A 19770-nucleotide genomic window follows, 5' to 3' on the forward strand; every position below is an offset into this window, starting at 1 on the left:
TTTTTCATACATTGGATTAATTTAAAACAGACTACATGAATTTTTTCCTAATTTTTCTTAACTTAAATACCTTGTTTAGCTGAGGTCAGTATTAAAATAATCTCATAGTGTTATCTCCCCCCCCCCCAAGTATTGGTGATATCTGACTATATATGATCATAGCTTTGTCAGGGTTAGGTTCAACTTTGTAAAGTATAACAGTTCACGTTGCTACAATGACAAATTACTACAAATTTACTGGTTCTAAACACAAATTTATTATGTACAGTTCTGGAGATCAGTAGTCACACTTAGATAAAATCAATGTGTCCACAAGCCTGCATTCCTTTGGAAGACTCTAGGGAAGAACTTCCTGCCTTTTCTGTCTTCTAGTGGATGCCTCATTCCTTGGTTCATGATCCTTCACCATCTTCAAAGCCAGCATCATAGGACCTTTAAATCTCTCTCTGATTCCTGCTTCTGTTGTCAAATCTCTTCCTCCTCTGACCTTCATGTCTCTCTCTTATAAGGACCTTTACATTCTGACAATGACATAATGCAAGATAATCTCCCTCTTACAAGATACTTTAATAATGTCTGTAAATTCTCTTTTACACTGTCACAGTTTCCAGGGATTAGAACATGGACATCTTTGGAGTAGGTGGGGACGTTTCTCATTACCTTAAGTTTATTCTCAGTTTAGTTCCCAAGCATAATAAAAAGCTATATTTATCTGAAAATTGATTCATAATTTAAAGACAAGATATTAATTCTAAGTAACATTAAAATGTATGTCCAAGGAATTATTTCATTAAGCATGCCCTTTTATTCAGTTTTCAATAATTCAATAATTAATAAACCACATTTTTATATTCATGATTTCATTCACAGTTATGTTTTTCTAAAACCATAGTCTGTGGAATTTATTTTGTGAACTAACTTTGAACTAAGATGTCCTCATATACTGTGGATGCATGTGTTTGTAGCATCCCTAATGTGACTATTTCTCACAAACCACGGGTAGTGTGAACACATGATATGGAAACAGTGTACTTGGCCTCAATGAGTCAATTTAATCTGATTTATGCTTTTGCAAGAGAAATACTACTAAACAATTCTTTTTCAGGGTCCATAAATAATTGATAAATATTTTTCTATATATATTTTTTGAAAGATTAATATGCCCTATATGTACCACAGTCCAAACCTGGCTTATTTAAGAGTCCTTAGAGCAAAAAGACCTTGTCAAGAGAGAATTTTGTTAATCTCCCTCCCCTACAAGTCTCAGTTATTTTTTCAGGTTTAAAGTGGGATTAAAGGGAGAGAAGTAGTTTTAAGTTCTCTAATGCTGAATTGTTATGAATCATTAATTCTCAAACTCATTTTTTGTCTTAATGTGTGCAAGTGAAAGGCTATTGAAATGGAAGGGATTTTTAAGAGACTTGGGTTTTTTCCTATTTTTTCCCTAAATTTACTCAAGCCCCTTATAACAAATAAAATTAAGAATTAGAAGATGTATAGCCTTTCATGTGACTTTTTCAAAAGAATATTTACCAAAACTTAAAGCGAATATGTTTTGACTCAGCATTTCCACTACTAATAGCTTATCTAGTGAAAACATTTCCACAGTCGGCAAAGATACATGTACACAAGCAAGGGAATGATTCAAATAAAATGATACACCCATGCACTAGAGTCCTAAGCAACTAGTCAAAAGAATGTGGCTAATGTAGAATTCTGTCCAATGTATATTGTCAAGTGAAAAAAAAAAATCAAGTTGTAGAACAGATGTAGACTGTAATCTGGATGTATTCTCTTTCCACAAAAGGTTGTCATAGAAAAATATGATACAAATATATATTGTAAACACAAAGAAAGCTTTTGAAAACTATACAGAACATAGTACAGAAGAAAGGAAATATATTACCTCTTAAGAGAGGAAACGGGAGTGTAGGAAGGAAAAGATGCAGAACTTTATACTTGGTTAAAATAGCATGTATTATTTTTGCAATAAAGAATGTGCTGGGCGTGGTGGTACATACCTAAAATCCCAGCAACTTGGGACACAGAGGCAGGAAGATTGCAAGTCCAAGGCCAGCCTGGGCAACTTAGAAGGACCCTGTCTTAAAATAAAAAATTAAAAGGACTGGGGATATAGTTCAGTAGGGTGCCCCTGGGTTCCATCTCCCTTGAGGAGACAGAGAGAGAGAGATGGCCTGTAACTTAGAAAGTATTTCACACATTTACAGACAGAACAAGAATGGTAAAACTAAGATGTTTAGCATTATTCAAAAAATACACATGACATGTAATCCCAGATACTCAGAAGACTGAGGCAGGATTTCAAGGTTGAGGCCAGCCTGGGGAACTCAGTGGGACCCTGTCTCAAAATAAAAGTGCTGGGGACACAGCTCAGTGACAGAGCACCCCTGTGTTCTATCCTCAGTACTGCAAAAATACAAAATAATAATAATAATAATACACTGCTGATATTAAGTGACTAGTATTTTTATTTGACCTTTTGACATGTCATTGTAATAGTACTAAAAATATACCTTTACAAAGGTATATTTTTAGTACTATTTACAACTGTAACATTTACAAATGATTTCTTTGAGGAATCCACAAAATAGTGAATTTTACTTCAATTAAATGAAAAGATATATAATTTAAAGAACATCAGAAATAAAAACTAATGCAGATAATTTTTAACTCTTGCCAAGTTGCATGGAGGTTGCAGTCTCTGAAGGTCATGCTAATGGTACATCTGAAAATCAAGAGAGCTTCCAAATTTTATTTCAAGAAAAATTTAAGAATTATATGATGGTTTACATGATTCCTAAATTTATTTTTCTTAGGAAGAGAACCTAAATTTTCATATTCTAATTCTATTCCTTTTTTACTATAAATTGGTTCCAATTGATACAGAAAAAAATTGCAATGAAATTTAGGATGCAGATTATTTAGATTTGCTCAAGTTTGCATGTCTTTTTTTCTATGTTCTAGGTCGAACCCAATTTCAAAAAATGAAAATATTGATTTATGAAGTAGACAGTTTTGCTTCAAAATTACACCACAACACAACCTCTTTCTTATTTGGAAAACAGCAACCGCTTTTGCCAAGTTTTCACATGGAAATGAGAAAAAATAGAGTTTTAAAGTAAAATCATACTTTTGTGGCCTAACTCTGTGGTATTTTAAAATTTCTAACCTCAAGGGCTGGGGTTGTGGCTCAGTGGTAGAGCGCTTAGCATGTGCTCTACCACTGATCCCCGGCACCACATAAAAATAAATAAAATAAAGGTATTGTGTAAAAAAAAAAAAATTCTAACCCCAAATTATCCATTAGTCCCCACCTGTCCTTGTGAAAGGCGATTTCTATAGCCTATCAACCAATGTTAACTTTTGCAACATCTATTAAACATTATCAAACCAACTACTTTATTAAACGTGCAAGATGAGGACCACTTTAATAGATAATCCAGCTTTGAAGAAAAGTATAGGTGTAGGTCAAGAAACGTACGGTCTAGCCAGAAAGCAAGAACACAGGTTCCAGTACAGTCATTTAAAAAAAAAATCGTAAAATGATATATGATGAATGACAGCTTTACAGTTCAAAGAAGGGTGATGGAGGGAAGTCAGGGACTGTCCCAAAAGGCAACCGGCAAATACGGGACTCGGGTGGGAAAGTCCTGCGTTACTCCCTCCTAGCCCGTCTCGTGTCCAAGCAGCTCTGCGGAGGTACTGAACGCAGGCGCGACCCGAGCCGGCCCCGCCCCTCCACCTCTCTCGTCCTTTCGACGTCCCCCCCACCCCGGGCGGGACAACCCGAACGCCAGGCTCCGCCTCTGCCGGCTCCCAGTGGCCGCGCAGGCGCAATCACTCCTGGTTGTACTGCTGCGGCCCGGCCGGGCGGGGTGAGTTGAAGAGACGGCTTGGGGTCGCCACATCTTCTCTGTCTTCGCTTAGGCAACTCAGGCCGGCGGTGGGTGGCGGGTGGGCTGGAAGACAGGTTCCCCATGTCCACTCTCTTTCCCGATTCCCGGGGTCCCCGGGCGGTCACCGTGGGCCGTGTGAGCGCAGCCTGGCCCGCTCCGTGTCTGGGTGGCGGCAGAAGGAGCCTGGGGTCGGGGCGCGAGAGGGGCCCGCTTCCATGCTTCCTGGTGACCCCGGCGTGTGGCTGCCCTACACCCTTTCGTCCTCCCAGCAGCGGTCTCTCACAGTAGTTTCTCTTGACTCACTTGGGGTGCGTTTATTAGTGACTGGAGGAAGCGAGTCGAACCACGGCTTTCTGGCAACATCGTGCATCAGGGGCTCTGGAGTCTCGCTGCCTGGATCCACATCTCTATCCTCTAGTTACCGACTCTGGGACTTCAGCGTGTCAATTAACTCTCTTTCTCAAGTGTGGAATGGAGAAAATAATAGATCGTATCTCAAAGTAGTTGTGAGGGTTAAATAGGTTAAATATGAAATGTTTAGGATTGAGCGTACTACACAACAAATTGTCTTCTTCGTTCATCTTTTTGAGCCTGGGTCTCTCAAGGGAAATTGTGTCTCATTCTTTTTACCCTCACTCTGGAAAATAACAACTCAAAAATATGTGATTTTTTTTTTTTAACAATATAGGCTTTCGTTTGCATAGACTGTTTAAAAACAAAACTTTCCAAATTGTAACAGGGGTTCTCTTGATGTTTTTCTTTTCCCCTAAACCTTCTGCCTGATCTTCTTTCTCCTAAACCTTCTTCCAGATCTCCTTTGCTCTAATCTTCTCCCTGATATTTTCCCTAAACTTCTTTTCCCTGATATCTCCTTCCTAATCTCATTTTCCTTGAGTCACCTCTTTAAAAAACCCCTGTTCCCCATGAAGGGTAGAATCACAGCCTTTGGAACCGACTGGAGTCCTCAGTGTTTCTTCTTTGCTGGCAAAGCAATAAACCTTTTTCCTTTTTCTCAAGATCTTGTCTTCGTTGTTGGATTAGTGTGGGGGGTTAGGACTGAACTTTGGGTTACAAAACAAGTTAGCTGCATATCCTGTGTTAAAGAAAAGTTAGGTTATGCTGAAGTTGAAAACTGTAAAGTTTGATGTTTGGAAAACTGCATTAGAAAAATGGCCAGAATCTATTTGTGCTGAAGAGTTAACAAAACAGACCCAAGACTGCTATTCTTCCAAGGTCCTGCTTGCAATCTTGGCCCTTGTTTGGCATCTGGGAACTTTGATTTAGGAGTGTTCAAACCTGAGTACAATTAATTTATCCTGAACACTGTGTTTCATGCCCAAATTATCAGTTTCTACAAAAATCTTGCGCTCCAAGTCTCTAATGGCCTTTCTGGGTGGAAGCATTGGATACATGTTGCTGCATATTCCTTGTTGGGGAAAGAATGCTCTGTTTCATCTCTCCAGGGAGGGGGAGAACATAAGGAAGTCTATTCGTGATTCCTCCAGACCCCACCTGTTTCTTTTTCCATTATGATCAGATTGTATATTCATATAGCATGCTATGGTGAAAGTTAGCCCTGAATAGAATATGCTGAGTCCTGTGTATCCTTCTGTCAAAGTCTCCAAATATGGGAGGAGGAGGTCTTGAAGATTGCTAATTTTGATGATAGAAAGTATTAAACTCTTATAATTGGATTTTAATTGTGTCTTTTTTCATTTTTATTTATTGCAAAACAGTATTGAATCCAGGGATGCTGTACCACTAAGCTACATCCCCAGCCCTTTAAATCAAAATTGGAAAAGAAACTACATAGAATTGCTATATTGTGGATTATTGTACAACATGATTCTATATGTTTACACATATTACATATGTCAGAAAAATAATGCAGATATTCTTTCTGTTGCTAACTTAAGTTTGAATCAGTGTTTTTTGTTGTTGTTTTTAAGTTACATGTTTTTACAAATTCTAGGTCAAATGCCTGATTCTGTGTATTATTTTGTCAGATTATCTATACGTTAATGCTCTTTTTTTTATCAAGAGTTTATCTGTAATATTGGGAAAAAATAACAACCATTTGCATGGGCCATTTCCCCCTAGATTCTGTTAGTAATATCTGTCTCTTCAGGACATCAAATTAAAATTGATGGAGGTAGGCTGAGGTTGTGGCTCAGCGGTAGAGTGCTTGCCTAGCACATGTGAGGCGCTGGGTTCGATCTTCAGCACCACATAAAAGTAAAAACAGATAAAAATAAAGGTATTAAAAATTGATGAAGGTAGGTTTGTAAATTTCGGGGCAGAAAGATGAGAATTGCCATCTGATTGTGTCTCTTTGACCTCAATAAAGTTGAAGACTAGGAAGTTTTTGCTAAGTGAGTGAAGAGGTGAAGGAGTTGAAGGAAGGCTTAAGGATAGTGAAAAAGGTTTGAAATGTATGTGTGGAGAAGATGTAAATTAATTAAAAGGTGTAGTGGATAATGTTAGACCCAGTATGCTTGCTTCTGAAACTTTCTCCAGACATGGATAAAATGATTAATTGGATTCATCTAGGATTGGATTCTGCCAGAGGGGTGATGTTGTAGTGATTAAAGCTACGCACAAATATGCTGGTTCACCTCTTTCTTGGTACCTGGTAGGGTTTGCACGCCCCCACCCATTCTTTTCCAGTTAAAGTTCAATGTAGCCAGGTAACTTGTTTTGGTCAGTGAAATATGAGCAGATGTGATGTATAGTTCCAGGTGGAGCTTTAAGAACCAGCTCTGCATTTGCAACTTCCACCTTTTCCGTGTCTGTAGGAATTTTGGTAGGAAGCATTTTCTGAGATGCTGCCTCTTTAGCGTGGACACTAAAGGAGAATAGAAGTGACTAATCAAGCAAGTTGGAAGAACTGGGAAATTGTGATCAGAGAAGGGAAAATTAGGAAATTTGGAAAGCGGAACTGAAAGCAGATGAGGAATGTTAGAGAAGGTACTTAGAGATGAGGTGGTCAAGGAACTCAAAGACTATTTTTCTATGACCCTGAATAAAGCCCTTAATTTGTTGCAACTTGATTCAATAATGATGATTCTTTATCTAAAGAAATGGCCTTTAGCTGGGGAAGTTGAGCATATGGTCAGCAGGTATGAGGCCTGGGGTTCTGTTTCTAGCAATAAATAAATAAATAAATAGATAGATAAATAGATAAATAAATAAATAACCAACCAACCAACCAACCACTAAATTATAAACTTGAAATCTCTCCCCCCCCCGCCCAATCAAGGATTGGACTCAGGGGTGCTCCACCACTGAGCCACATCCTCAGCACTATTTTGTATTTTATTTAGAGTCTGGGTCTCACTGAGTTGTGTAGGGCCTTGCTAAACTGCTGAGGCTGGCTTTGAACTTGCAATCCTCCTGTCTCAGCCTCCGGAGCCACTGGGATTTCAGGCATGTGCTGCTATGCCTGGCTGAAGGCTCTCTTTCTGAAACATTAAATGATAATATTCGGAGCTAGGTGCAGTGGCATAGCCCTATAATCCCAGTAATTTGGGATACTGAAGCAGGAGGATTGCCAAGTTTGAGGCCAGACTCAGCAACTTAGTGAAACCCTAAATAATTTAGCAAGACCCTGTCTCTAAATTTAAAAAAAAATATGGAGGGTGGGGAATGGGGATGTGACTCAATGGTTAAGCCCCTCTTGGGTTCAAGCCCCAGTACAAAAAAAAATGTTTCCACATGGAAGTGATACATGCTACTTAATACAGCACAACCTGTGTAATTTAGGGAGATCCAGTCTCAAAATATATAAGCTGGTGATATAGCTCAGTGGTAGAGCACCCCTGGGGTCAATACCCAGTTTTGCAATAAATAAACAAATATGAATGAGAATAAATATTCAGGAGTTAGTATTGAATCAAAAGATCCATTACTTTGATTATTAAAAAGTAACCACGAAAATTGTAATGTAGCTTAGTCACCTAGCAGGACAGTATTAGGTAGGTTTTAGGCTGACTACTCTAAAAGAGACTCTAAAATATAAAATTAAAAAAATAGCTTTCATCTAAAATCTTTAGAATTAACTGAGTTTTTAAGAAATATAAGTGATAGGGATAAAGGATACCATGAAGAAAGAGACAAATTCAGTGTGGGACATTATATTATATAACTTTGCCACTGAAAAAGTGTTGCATGGGCCCCCAGTAATGGCTTCAATTTGGAACTTGTTAGGCAAAAATCTTAGGTATTGTGCTAGACTCATTAAATCAGAATCCACATTTGAATAAGATCCGCAAGGTGACTTATGTGCACTGCCACTATCTTTTTAAAAAGCCAGGGTCCTTGGCAAGTATAAGGTTGGAAGAACTATTCTAGATTAAAAGATAACAGGAAAAAAAAAGTATAAGAATACTAAAGAAACATAAGTAATATAAAGTACAAGCCTTGATTGAAACCTTATTTAAAAAGCCAATTATAGAAAACACTTTTGGGTCAACTAAGGAAATTAGACTAGGATAGAAGATGATATTAGAGAAGTGTTAATTTTCTTAGATATGATAATGATCTAGTTATATAGGAGTTTTTTTTTAATTCTTCAATGATACATGCTTAAGTATTTAGGGGTGAATTATCATTATCTGTGCAACTTATTTTCAAATATTTCAGCAAAAAAAGAAATATGCTGCCAGGTGCAGTGGCTCATGCCTGTAATCCCAATGGCTTGGGAGGTAGAGGTAGGAGGATAGGACAGCAAGTTCAAAGCCAGCCTCAGCAACTTAGCAAGGCTCTAAGCAACTCAGTGAGACCCTGTCTCTAAATGAAATACAAAAAAGGGCTGGGGATATGGCTTAGTGGTTAAGTGCCTCTGGGTTCAATCCCTGGTACCAAAAAAAAAAAAAAGAAAGAAAGAAAGAAAAGGAAAAACACTCATATATGTCTATATATAATTGATTTTTCAGTGAAAGAAATATAGCAAAATGTTAATAGATGTGACATCTAGATAGTATATGAGTATTCATTATACTGCTTTTTTTCTTAATTTTTTTTTTTTTTAGTTGTAGTTGGGCACAATACCTTTATTTATTTATTTATTTATTTTTTAAATGTGCTAAGGATTGAACCCAGAGCCTCCCACATGCTAGGCAAGCGCTATACTCCTGAGCCACAACCCCAGCCCTCTGCTCTTTTAACTTTATAGATGTTTAAAATTTTTCATAATAAGTTTGAGAAAAAATGTGGTTGCTTAAAAAGATAGAAATTTATTTATTTTTCTCAGTAATCAAGCTGTAGATAGTATAGCACAGGTAGGGGACTTTGCTTGGCTTATATCTTCTAACCCTAGTCCAGTGTGATATTCCAGGAGGGACACACAAATGTTTAGTCTCCTACTTTCTCCTTGCCATAAGGATGAGAGAAAGGACAAGAGGAGGACACATTGTCCAGAAGCAGCACTTATTTAACTTGCTGATTAAAACTTTTTTTTTCCTCCATTCACCTAGATGTCTCATATCTGGGGATATGTCTTAGTTAAGTCTGATATAAATTACTGTAGGCTGGGTGAATAATTTTTGTTTTATTTATTTTGGTACTGGGGATTCAACCCAGGGGTGCTTTACCACTGAGCTATATCCCCAGTCCTTTTTAAATTTTTTTATTATGAGATGGGGTCTTGCTGAATTTTTGAGGGGTTTTCTAAATTGCTGAGACTGACATCAAACTTGCAATCCTCCTGACTCAGCCTCCTAAGGAACTGGGATAATAGATGTGCCTATTGCACATGGTGTCTGGGTACCTTAAACCACAAACATTTTTCAGTACTGAAGGCTGGGAAGTTCAAGATCAAGGTGCTGGCAGATCTGTTGTTAGCAGGGCAATTTAGATCCCTGTTAAACAGACCTATTTGTCTTGGCCATGCTCTCCTTGTGTCTTGACAGATACTAGCCTAGCTTTCTGGCTGCTTTTTATAAGATCAGGAATCTCATTTTTGAGGGCTATACCCTTATAACCTTGTTAACCTCCCAAAGCTTTCATCTTCAAGTATTCTCATTTCAACAAATGAATATGGCTTGGAGAGAGGAGGACACACAAATGTTTAGTCTATAACAAGGTAGTTGGTTCAAGTCAAATGGAATGTAACATTCGAACATTGTCTGTGTTTTTGTGGGTGTGGGCATGGTATTGGGGATCAAACCCAGGGCTTCATGCATGCTAGGTGAGTACCTTACCATGGAGCTATATCCCTAGCCCATTTTAAAAAATTTGAGACAAGATCTCACTAAGTTGCTGAGGCTGGCCTTGAACTTTAGATCCTCTTGCCTCAACCTCCCTAGTAGCTGGGATTACAGGTATGTGACACTGTGCTCGACATGTATATTAATTTGAATAAAGGTTTATTTTTTATATAGTGTTTCCATCTTTTTCCTCTGTTATTGATTAACTAAACCAATTAAAATTGAAGCCATTGTAGTTTTCATGTGTGTGAAATAAAATATATAAAATTTCAGTTTTGAAGATTAAAGTATATTCATTTTTTTTCCTTAAATCTTTTCAGTAATAACAGATGCGGGTAAAAGATCCATCCAAAGTTTTATCTGAGAAAGGCAAAAGAAATAAAAGGCCTTCGATACCTCATGATGAAGATTCTTCAGATGACATTGCTGGTAAATTATGATATCTAGCATCCCAAATGGTATTGGAGAAAAGAAGTAACAATGCATATTTTTAATTGATGATCCATTACTGTTTATTTTCACTATTTCTGTATAAAGTTGAGGATTGTCTAATTTCAAGCTCTGATTGTTTTTTCTTGTTGTTGTTTTTTTGTGGTGCTGCGGATTGAACCCAGAGCCTTGTGCATGTGAGGCAAGCACTCTATCAACTGATCTATATCCCCAACCCCCTGATTGGGTTTTTATTGGAATTTTTGTTTAGCTTATAAAGTAAATAAGAATTAGTGCTTTTTTTTTTTTTGGTTCCTTTTTTATAGTCTCCAAGCCAATAGAGAATGGGCAGATAGTGACCCTTTAGGTCTGTTGACTTTACAACTTGCTTTTCTCTGAAGCCTCATACCTTATGTTTTGGTGTCTGATGGTTTTCTTCATTTCCTCGCAGGTTATCTCTCCATTTATAAATAAGTTTTATTTTGTCCATTTTAAATGTTAGTGCTTCAAGATGGCTAGCTTGTGGGGCTGTCATTAGAGCTCAGTAGTAGAGCGCTTGCCTCATGTGAGACCCTGGGCTTGATCCTCAGCGCCAAGTAAAAATAAGTAAATAAAAATAAAGATATTGTGTCCATCTACAACTAAAAAAAAAAAAAAAAAAAAAAGATGGCTAGCTTGCTATAGTGAAGGAAGTCTGAATTTTTTTAAAAAAATTTTTTAATAACTTTATTTATTTACTTTTTATGTGGTGCTAAGGATCGACCCCAGGGCCTCACCCCTGTTAGGCAAGTGCTACAGCCCCAGCCCCTGAATTGTTTTTTTTTTTTTTTTTTTTTATTGTTGTTGTTACTGTTGTTTGTGGTGCTTGGGGTGGAACCCAGAACCTCAGGTATGCTGGGCAAGCACTCTAGCACTGAGCTATACCCCTTGCTCCTGATTATTATTACATTAGTTCTCTTTTGATGGTTTTCCACAGTTATCACTTTCTCAGATTCTCTAAAATTCTTTAAAATTCTTATTTCCTTTTCATTCTGCTTGCTGTTTTCATTTTTTCCCTTTATTGTCTGCCACAGTGTTTGTTTTATCTTATGTTCTTTTTAGTTTAGCCTTCATTTTTATGGTTTCATTTGTTTTTAATTCTACTTCTTTCTTGAACTGTGCCAGTCCCTTCGTATTATTTTGCCATCTTTTTCTAGAGTGGTTGTTTCTATTTTGTTTTTTATTTCATGGCAGCAATTGCTTTGCTGTTCGTTTTTCCCTTTTTTCTTTTCCCTTATCATAGAATCTGTGGCTTTGATTTCTCTTCGATTACTCATTCTTTGATGTAGGATTGCTTTTCTTGGATGAGCTAGTTTTAGAATATTTTTATAAGAAAGTGTTGTGATTTGGATGAATGTTTAATAAGGAACCCATGCATGTTAATCTTGTGGTCCCCAGGGTGGCACTCTTTGGAGGTAGCATGCAGTGGGAAGTTCTTAAGTAATTAGTGACATGCTCTAGGGGCTGTGGGTCCCTAGCCCATCCTCTTTCTTCTTGCTTCTTGTCTCAAGAGGTAAGTAGTTTGCTCTGCTACATGCTTTCACCATGTTGTTCCAATTCCTGTCCAGAGACCCAAAGCAGTGAAGCCACTTACTTTTGGACTGGAACTTCCAGAACCATGAGCAAAAGTAAACCTTTTATCATTATAAGTTAATTAATTTGTCATTATAAGTTAATTCTCTCAGGTATTTGACTAATACAGGGGTGAGAACTTTGTTGAGTCCTATCTAGTTTTGACTTTGAGATCATATCATAGCCTTTACTTTTTTGTGGCTAAGAGGGTTATGCAATCCTAGTTTTTTTCAGAACTAAAATACCTCTTCTCCCTAACTGCCATAGAGACAATACAATTTCCTGATAATATGTTTTGCTTTCTTTTTATTCACTTAATGAACGAGAAATTCCTTTCTTTTCAAAACAAAATTGGATATGGGGAGCTCCTGCCACTGTTGTTAATGTGTAGCTACTTAGATTTTGCTATGTATCTAAGAAGCATATGTTTATGAAATCTACAGCTGCATTATTCTCTCTGCTTTCTTCTATGTGCACTTCTATCTGATATCTACTGCTTTGAGATGTGAGCCCTGCCACTTAATTCATGACTTGGGACTTCAGCTATCTCCTGTTTTCTTCCCATTCTTACTGCCTTTTGAAAATTTCTGGGTGAAAAAGAGGGAAGTGTCTATTTTTATGATAGCATTTTCTTTTTTTTAATTTTTTATTGTTGGTTATTCAAAACATTACATAGTTTGATAGCATTTTCAAATTTGAAAAATTTCTTATAAATTTTTTCTTAATATTTTAAATTGAAAACAAAGATTTCAGTTATTGTTTTTGATTTGTTTAATGTAAAAACACTTAGACTTTAATCTAATTTTATATTCATGGATCCCTAAGGATTTATTTTTCATTATACAATGAAACTAATTATAATAAACTGAAGAAATTTACTTATTAAAATAAAGGAATTTTTTTAACTTATTCTTCCCAGAAGAGATAGTGAATACTGTTTAAACAGCAGTTACTTACTATAGGAAGATTTTAGGCTGGAAAATTCAGTGCTGGAAATGGAACCCAGGCCTTGCACATGACAAGCACTCTATATACTGAGCTATATCCCAGCTCCTGGTTGAGATCTTTAAAAGCTAATAGATTTAATTTAGGTCCTGGAAACTTTTTGAGTTCACTTATCTCCGAAATCCTTAATAGTTTTAATTTTAAAAGTCTGAATAGTACAATCAGAGAATGTTTAAATTGTACCCTGGGTGGATCCCATTTTAGAGATTATGTAGAAAGGTATGTAGAATGGTTTTCCCCTTAGAATTTTGAAATATAAAGTTCAAACAAAGCAATGACATTTGGTAAATCATTTTTAGATCCTTTACATGCTGCTTATTCATCAATCTTCCCCAGAATTATTCTTTCCTTGGTGGCATGGGTGTTTGTTTTTGAGAGACACAACTGACTTCAGAATTACTTCTTTTATATTTGTTTATATAGCTTGCTATTGATATAAAATTAGAATTTTTAATGTTTCATTCATATTTACATATGATTTTTGTGATTATATTTTATTACAAATTACTTATCATATTCTTAGTCTTCAGGATGAAAGAGAATTAATGCATAGTTCCATTAACTAACTTGTTTCTAGTTAATTAGCAGGTTAAAAAAAAAAAAAAAGACTGCTTTGCATTTAGAAAGTGAAATGCCCATACTTCTCTTTTTCCTTTTTCAGTTACTTATTCTTTCTTTTTTTGATTTTGGTAGATAGTTATAGTCTTGATGTATGAATATCTGAGGTAGAGTGTTCGGGTATTTGAGAGAAATGGAGTGTAACTGTGCCCTTGGGAGAAGAACAGTTACTTGAGGACTTAAAAATGTATTTGCCTAGGGGGTTGTGGCTCAGTGGTAGAGAGCTTGCCTAGGATGTGTGAGGCATCTCCTATAAATAAATAAAATAAAGGTCCATTGAAAACTAAAAAAATGTATTTGCCTAGTTTTGGCCAAAATATCTCCAAACGGAGCACACAGTAGAAGCTGTTATAAAGGATCATTTGAGAGCAAACAAAATAATTTGTTATTTGAAAATATTCATTAAGGAGAATCCTGAGAACTCTGGGTTCTTTAAATTATACCATTGTTCCTCTTTCTTCTTTTTCCCAACAATGATGAAAATAGCAACATAGCAAAGCTAATATATGTAAAATGATTTTATATATGTATTCCCCCACCCTCCTTTTTTTTTTCAATACTAGGGATCATCCTGGGCTTTGTGTAGCTAGGCAAACTTGCTCTACCACTAAACCATATCCCCAGCCCTCCTTTTGGTGCTAGAAATTGAGTTCAGGATCCTGTACATGCTAAGCTGCCACCAAGCTACACTTCCAACCCCTGTATGTGTATCTTAATGGATAGAAAATAGTAAAAAATGCTTGACACATAGTAGCCATTCAATAAATAATCTCCTTTTGTTTTTATTTTTGAACTCATTTTAAATTTGTAGGAAGATACAAAGAAACACAGTGTTTTAATCAGCTGTTTTCCCACTGTGACTAAAAGACCCAACCAGAACAATTATAGAGGAGGAAAAGTTTATTTGGGGGAAAAGTTTGTTTGGGGGCTTATGGTTTCAGAGGTCTCAGTCGATAGACAGCTCCATTCCTTGGGGCTGGAGATGAGGCAGAACAACATGGTGGAAGAGTGTGGCAAGGGGAAACAGTTCACATGATGATCAGGAATCAGAAAAAAAGGTCCTCACTTGCCAAATACAAATATACAAAAGCCCCACTTAATTCAGCCCCACCCCATGTGCCTTCAGTCACCACCCAGATGATGGGATTAACTTAATCCCATCAGATGGTTGATTCACTGAGTTAAGATTTTTGTAAATCATTCATTTTTTCTCTTAAACCTTACATGGTCTCACATGTGAGCTTTTGGGGGATACCTCACATCCAAACCATAACATACAGTGAGGTCCCATTCATCTGTCACTCAGCCTTCCCTGATGTTAGCATCTTATATTGATTTAGTACAGTATCAAAACCAGTTGTATAATCCTTAGTTTATTCAGATTTTACCTGATGATGATGATGATGATGATGGTGGTGTGTGTGTATGTGTGTGTGTGTCTGCAGTTTTATTACATGTGGAGCTTTGCATATTTCAAGGAATTTGACTGTACCACTCTCACCACCACTCTGTGTGTTACCCATTTATATCCACCCCCTTCTTTGTTCATATTCCCTAATTTGTTCAACTCCCGAATTGTTAATTCACAGATGTTATATAAATGGATTTGTGTAACATGTGTCCTTCTGATTTATTTCATTTTTGAATCCCTTTGCTTTTTAGTTAACAGCATTTTAATGCTATGGACTTTGCCTTCCTAATAATAGCAGTAGTATAGCCAAGAAAAAAAAAAAGTTCACATTTTGTTTCATCTTGTTCAGGAGGTTTAACTTGCCAACATGTAAGTCATGCTGTTAGTGTGAATCATGTGAAGAGAGCAGTAGCTGAGAATCTATGGTCAGTTTGTTCAGAATGTTTAAAGGAAAGAAGATTCTATGAAGGACAGCCAGTACTTTCTTCAGATACTTGGTTGTGCCTCAAGTGTGGTTTTCAGGTAAGAAAAGTATTATTTATAGTAAGTATGTTTTATACCTTTCCTTAAATGCTTACTGTGAGTGGGACATAGTCATGCCTAGGACTTAAGTTTATTCCATTCTTAGATTGAAACTTTCCAGAAATAAACTTGGAAATGTTTTAGGTAAAGTAAGATATATGATATGTTCAGAAAGTAATTGTGTTGTTCATAAATATTTGAAAAGGGAATCTCACTCACTTGTGATAGTTCTTATTTCTGGACCTTTTAATCCTTTAACCTTTTGTTTTTACTTAGGAAAGGGATCCAACTTTTTAGATTCATTTTCTACTCTCAAAGATTATTCTGCTTTTTTAAAAAAAGTTTAGATAACTTGAGTATATCTAGAAGTTTAGAAGTTATTGTTATCTATAATAAAATAATATTCTAATTAAATTAAAAATGTGTACTTAGGGGAAAAAAAAAGAGCAGTCTCTATTATCTCAAATAGAAGTCCAGAAGTTGGGCCCCTTCATGGTTAGTTATTTCAAGAGAAAAAAATAGTAAAGGCTGAGGCTTCTATTTTTCTGCTGGGCTGTATCTAATTTTACAGTTTCAAGATGACTGAAGATACTTTAGGCATTATGAATCACAGAAATTGCCAAAGCTCATAAAGAGGGGGAAAGAATATATCCCTTACATTTTTTCTTTTTTTGGTACCAGGGATTGAACCCAGAGGCACTTTGCAACTGAGTCACATCCCAGCCCTTTTTATATTTTATTTTGAGAGGGGTCTCACTGAATTGCTTAGGGCCTTGCTATGTTGCTAAGGCTGTCTTTGAACTTGTGATCCTCCTTGCCTCAGCCTCCTAGCCACCGCACCAAGCCTATCCCTTTCCTTTTAAACATATATACAACTTCCCCAGAAATATCCATCAGACTTGACTCTCTCTCAAGTTATGTTAGCAAGAATTATAGTATATCATTTCTTTACTTAACTAAGTGGAGGAAATTATTATGTTTGGTCTGTGTCTCATTAGTTCACAGAGGGGCTGCAGTGGAAATGTATACAGGAGTAGGGAATATATTTGGGGAGGGGCACTACTGACCTACCAGGATGATCTGTGTCCCACACTATGCAAGACAATAAATAAATTTCTAAATGATAGGGAAATTAACTTTGCTTATGATTGTTTTAGGCAAATACTATATCATGAAAAGTAAATTAGTCTCTACAAAAATTAAATTTAATAAGAATCTATTGCTTTCTGAAACAGTTCCCCTTTGCTTGGAAGTTAAGACAATTTTTTTGTATTTTTGAGTACAGGTTAAGTTTTGACTAATTCAAAACAAACTGTGTAAATCATACAAATAGTATTCTGTCATTTTCAGGGATGTGGTCAAAATTCAGAAAGCCAGCACTCACTGAAGCATTTCAAGAGTTTCAGAGCAGAGTCCCATTGTATTATAATTAGTCTGAGCACGTGGATTATATGGTAAGTTAAATTTTGTTAGTACTGGTGTAAACAAACCAAAAACCAAGATCTTTTTCTTTGAGCTTTATAAGGTAACATAAAGATGTAATACCCATATATGCTATTTAAACCTGAACACAGTCTATAGAAGTTTTTGTTTTTTGGGGAAAGGCCTAGGAGTTGAACCCAGGGCCTTGATCATGCTAGGCAAGTGCTCTACCACTGAGCTACCTCCCCAGTACCCTCCCCCTTTGTAACAATCTTGAGAGAGGGTCTGGCTAGATTGCCCAGGCTAGTCTGTAACTTGAGATCCTCCTCCCTTATCTTCCTGAGTATGTGAGATTATAGGCATGTTTCACCATGCCTAGTTCATAGGATAATTATAGAAAATCACTGTTACCCATGAACATAAAATTTAAATGAGGGGAAAAATCTATTTTTTTCCTACTTTTCTCTATCATTTTCCTTATACCATAAAGAAAAATTCTGTCTGGTAGAGTTTTCATAATTGACTTGTTACAGAATTCTGGAGTTTTAGTGAAGGAAGTTACTTCAAGCAGTCCAGGTGATTTGGTGATTTCTATAGTGAAAGGGAAAGTCTGAGCTTAAGTATTTTATAAGAACTTCTCAGGTGACTCTGCTACTTAACCCTGGTAGACCTCCTAGTCAGTTTCTTCATTTTATTTGTAAGGAAACTGAGTAACATTTAATTTTTGTGTGGTTACAAAGTAAAAATTTAGGCACCAAAATAAGTTTTTTTATTCCCTAATGTGTTACCAGCATACCATATGTTTTAGTGGTGTAAGTGAGACACTTTTGTTAAACCATGATGCAAAAAAAAAAAAGACCACCAACTCCAATTTAAATCAAATTAAAGCAAGCTTGTAATTCTAACCGGCTGGGGCTGTCTCTCCTGAAACCCATGGGAATAGAAGACAGCCCTCCAGCTCTCTAGGAGCATAGTTTTATAGCACCAAAATGTTGCAAAAGTGGGGGGTCTTGAGAACTTAACAGATAACAGGATTTTGACAAGCATAATACAAAGGCAGGTAGTAGGTTAATGGTCTAAATGGTTCAGCACTTAGGGAGTAAATTTAGATCCCAACACCAGAATTTATGAGGCGCCACTAGAGTTTCAGAGAGGGTCGTTATCTGCCCAGGGAAAGCCAGAATTTATGAGGTGCCACTAAAGTTTCAGAGAGGGTTGTTACCTGGTCAGGGAAAGCCAGGCATGGGTGAGTTCAAGGCATGGGCAGGTATTCCAAGCAAGTTTAGAAATTGCAGTACTTTATAGTAAAGGCAAAAAATTAACTTTTTATGCCTTTGTGACAAGATGACTCCCAATCTTATGAGGGAATTAGGCTGGGTTTATCACTTTCCCTGTATTTTACAACAATAATCTTCTAACTGGAGTCTGTAGCCTCAGGGTCCCTTGAATGTATTTTCTGGAGTTTTCAAATTTTAAGACAAACATTTTAACTTATGTATGATTTTAGGATTCCAAAATTAATACAAAGATATTTTGGCTCATTTTGGTGTTTGCTGCATTTTTGATTTTTTTGTTTGTTTGTTTGTTTTCGTTGTTGTTGTTGGGAGTCTGAGGAAAGAGTAGAGAGAACTTAAATGAGGGGAAAAAGTATGTAAATGTAAATGATGCATTGGAGTTAAGCGACAAGGAGATGATGTCATAGTATTGCAGCTAAATAAAGATTTTACTGTGGTCATGTCACATTGTGTGATGCATCAGAATCACCTGGAATATTTTTTAAGACAGATTTCTGGGTCCCAGGCCTAGAGATTGTGATTTAGTAGTCTGGGGTGGGGCCTGAGAGTTTGCATGCCCAGCAAGTTCCTAAGTGTTGCCAGTACTGCTGGTCCAGGAACCACAGTTTGAGAACCACTGAAATTAAAGGGAAAAAAAAAAAAAAGAATTGCCAGGAAAATTGGTAAAATAGGCTCATCTCAAATCAATCTGCTCTGTTGTAAGTACCGTATGAATTGTGGTTTTAATTTTTAGCCAAGTAGACTTAGCCAGCATAATAAATTAGTGTTAGTTTTAACTTATTTGGGTTTGTGATTTTATTTTTACATTTAATTATCTAATTTATTTTGTTTTTATAGTTATATGAGTTTGGGTGTGTGTTACAATTATAATGAAAATAACTAAAGTCATATTTGAAAGTCTATAGAATTATTTTCCTATGAAAGAAGATATTCAAGTTTGTCAAATATAATTATAGGAATTTAAATGTTGTCCTATTTTAGTTTTTCTAATTTTTTTCTTTTTATTATTATTTTTTACTTGTTCTAATTAGTTATACATGATAGCAGAATGCATTTCAATTCATTGTATACAAATGGAGCACAACTTGACATTTCTCTGGTTGTACACGATGTAGAGTCATACCACATGTACTCGTTTTTCTAATTTTTTTTTTAAAGGAGAGAGAGAGAGAGAGAGAGAGAGAATGAATCTTTTTTGTAGATGGCACAACACAATGCCTTTATTTTTATGTGGTGCTGAGAATCGAACCCGGGTCCCGCTAAGTGAGCGCTCTACTGCTGAGCCACAATCCCAGCCCCATCATTTTTCTAATTCTTAAGCAATAAAAAACAAT

At 36.4% G+C, this 19770-nt stretch overlaps 1 protein-coding gene across 4 annotated transcripts in view; it reads left to right on the forward strand.

Annotated features, from left to right (window-relative positions):
- Positions 1 to 3813: 3813 nt before the first annotated feature.
- Usp45 (ubiquitin specific peptidase 45) overlaps positions 3814 to 19770 on the forward strand; it is a 77769-nt gene continuing 61812 nt past the window's right edge. For all 4 annotated transcript variants that reach the window (XR_011707714.1, XM_071613183.1, XM_027928412.2 and 1 more), the window contains exons 1-4: positions 3814 to 3896; positions 10444 to 10552; positions 15547 to 15719; positions 17070 to 17173. Coding sequence is in view for 3 of the 4 variants with exons in the window: in XM_071613183.1 (XP_071469284.1) it covers positions 10453 to 10552; positions 15547 to 15719; positions 17070 to 17173 (377 nt within the window). In the remaining variant the exon portion in view is untranslated. The remainder of the gene's footprint in view (positions 3897 to 10443; positions 10553 to 15546; positions 15720 to 17069; positions 17174 to 19770) is intronic.

Source organism: Marmota flaviventris, chromosome 6 (assembly GCF_047511675.1).
Source record: "Marmota flaviventris isolate mMarFla1 chromosome 6, mMarFla1.hap1, whole genome shotgun sequence".
Classification (NCBI taxonomy): domain Eukaryota; kingdom Metazoa; phylum Chordata; class Mammalia; order Rodentia; family Sciuridae; genus Marmota; species Marmota flaviventris.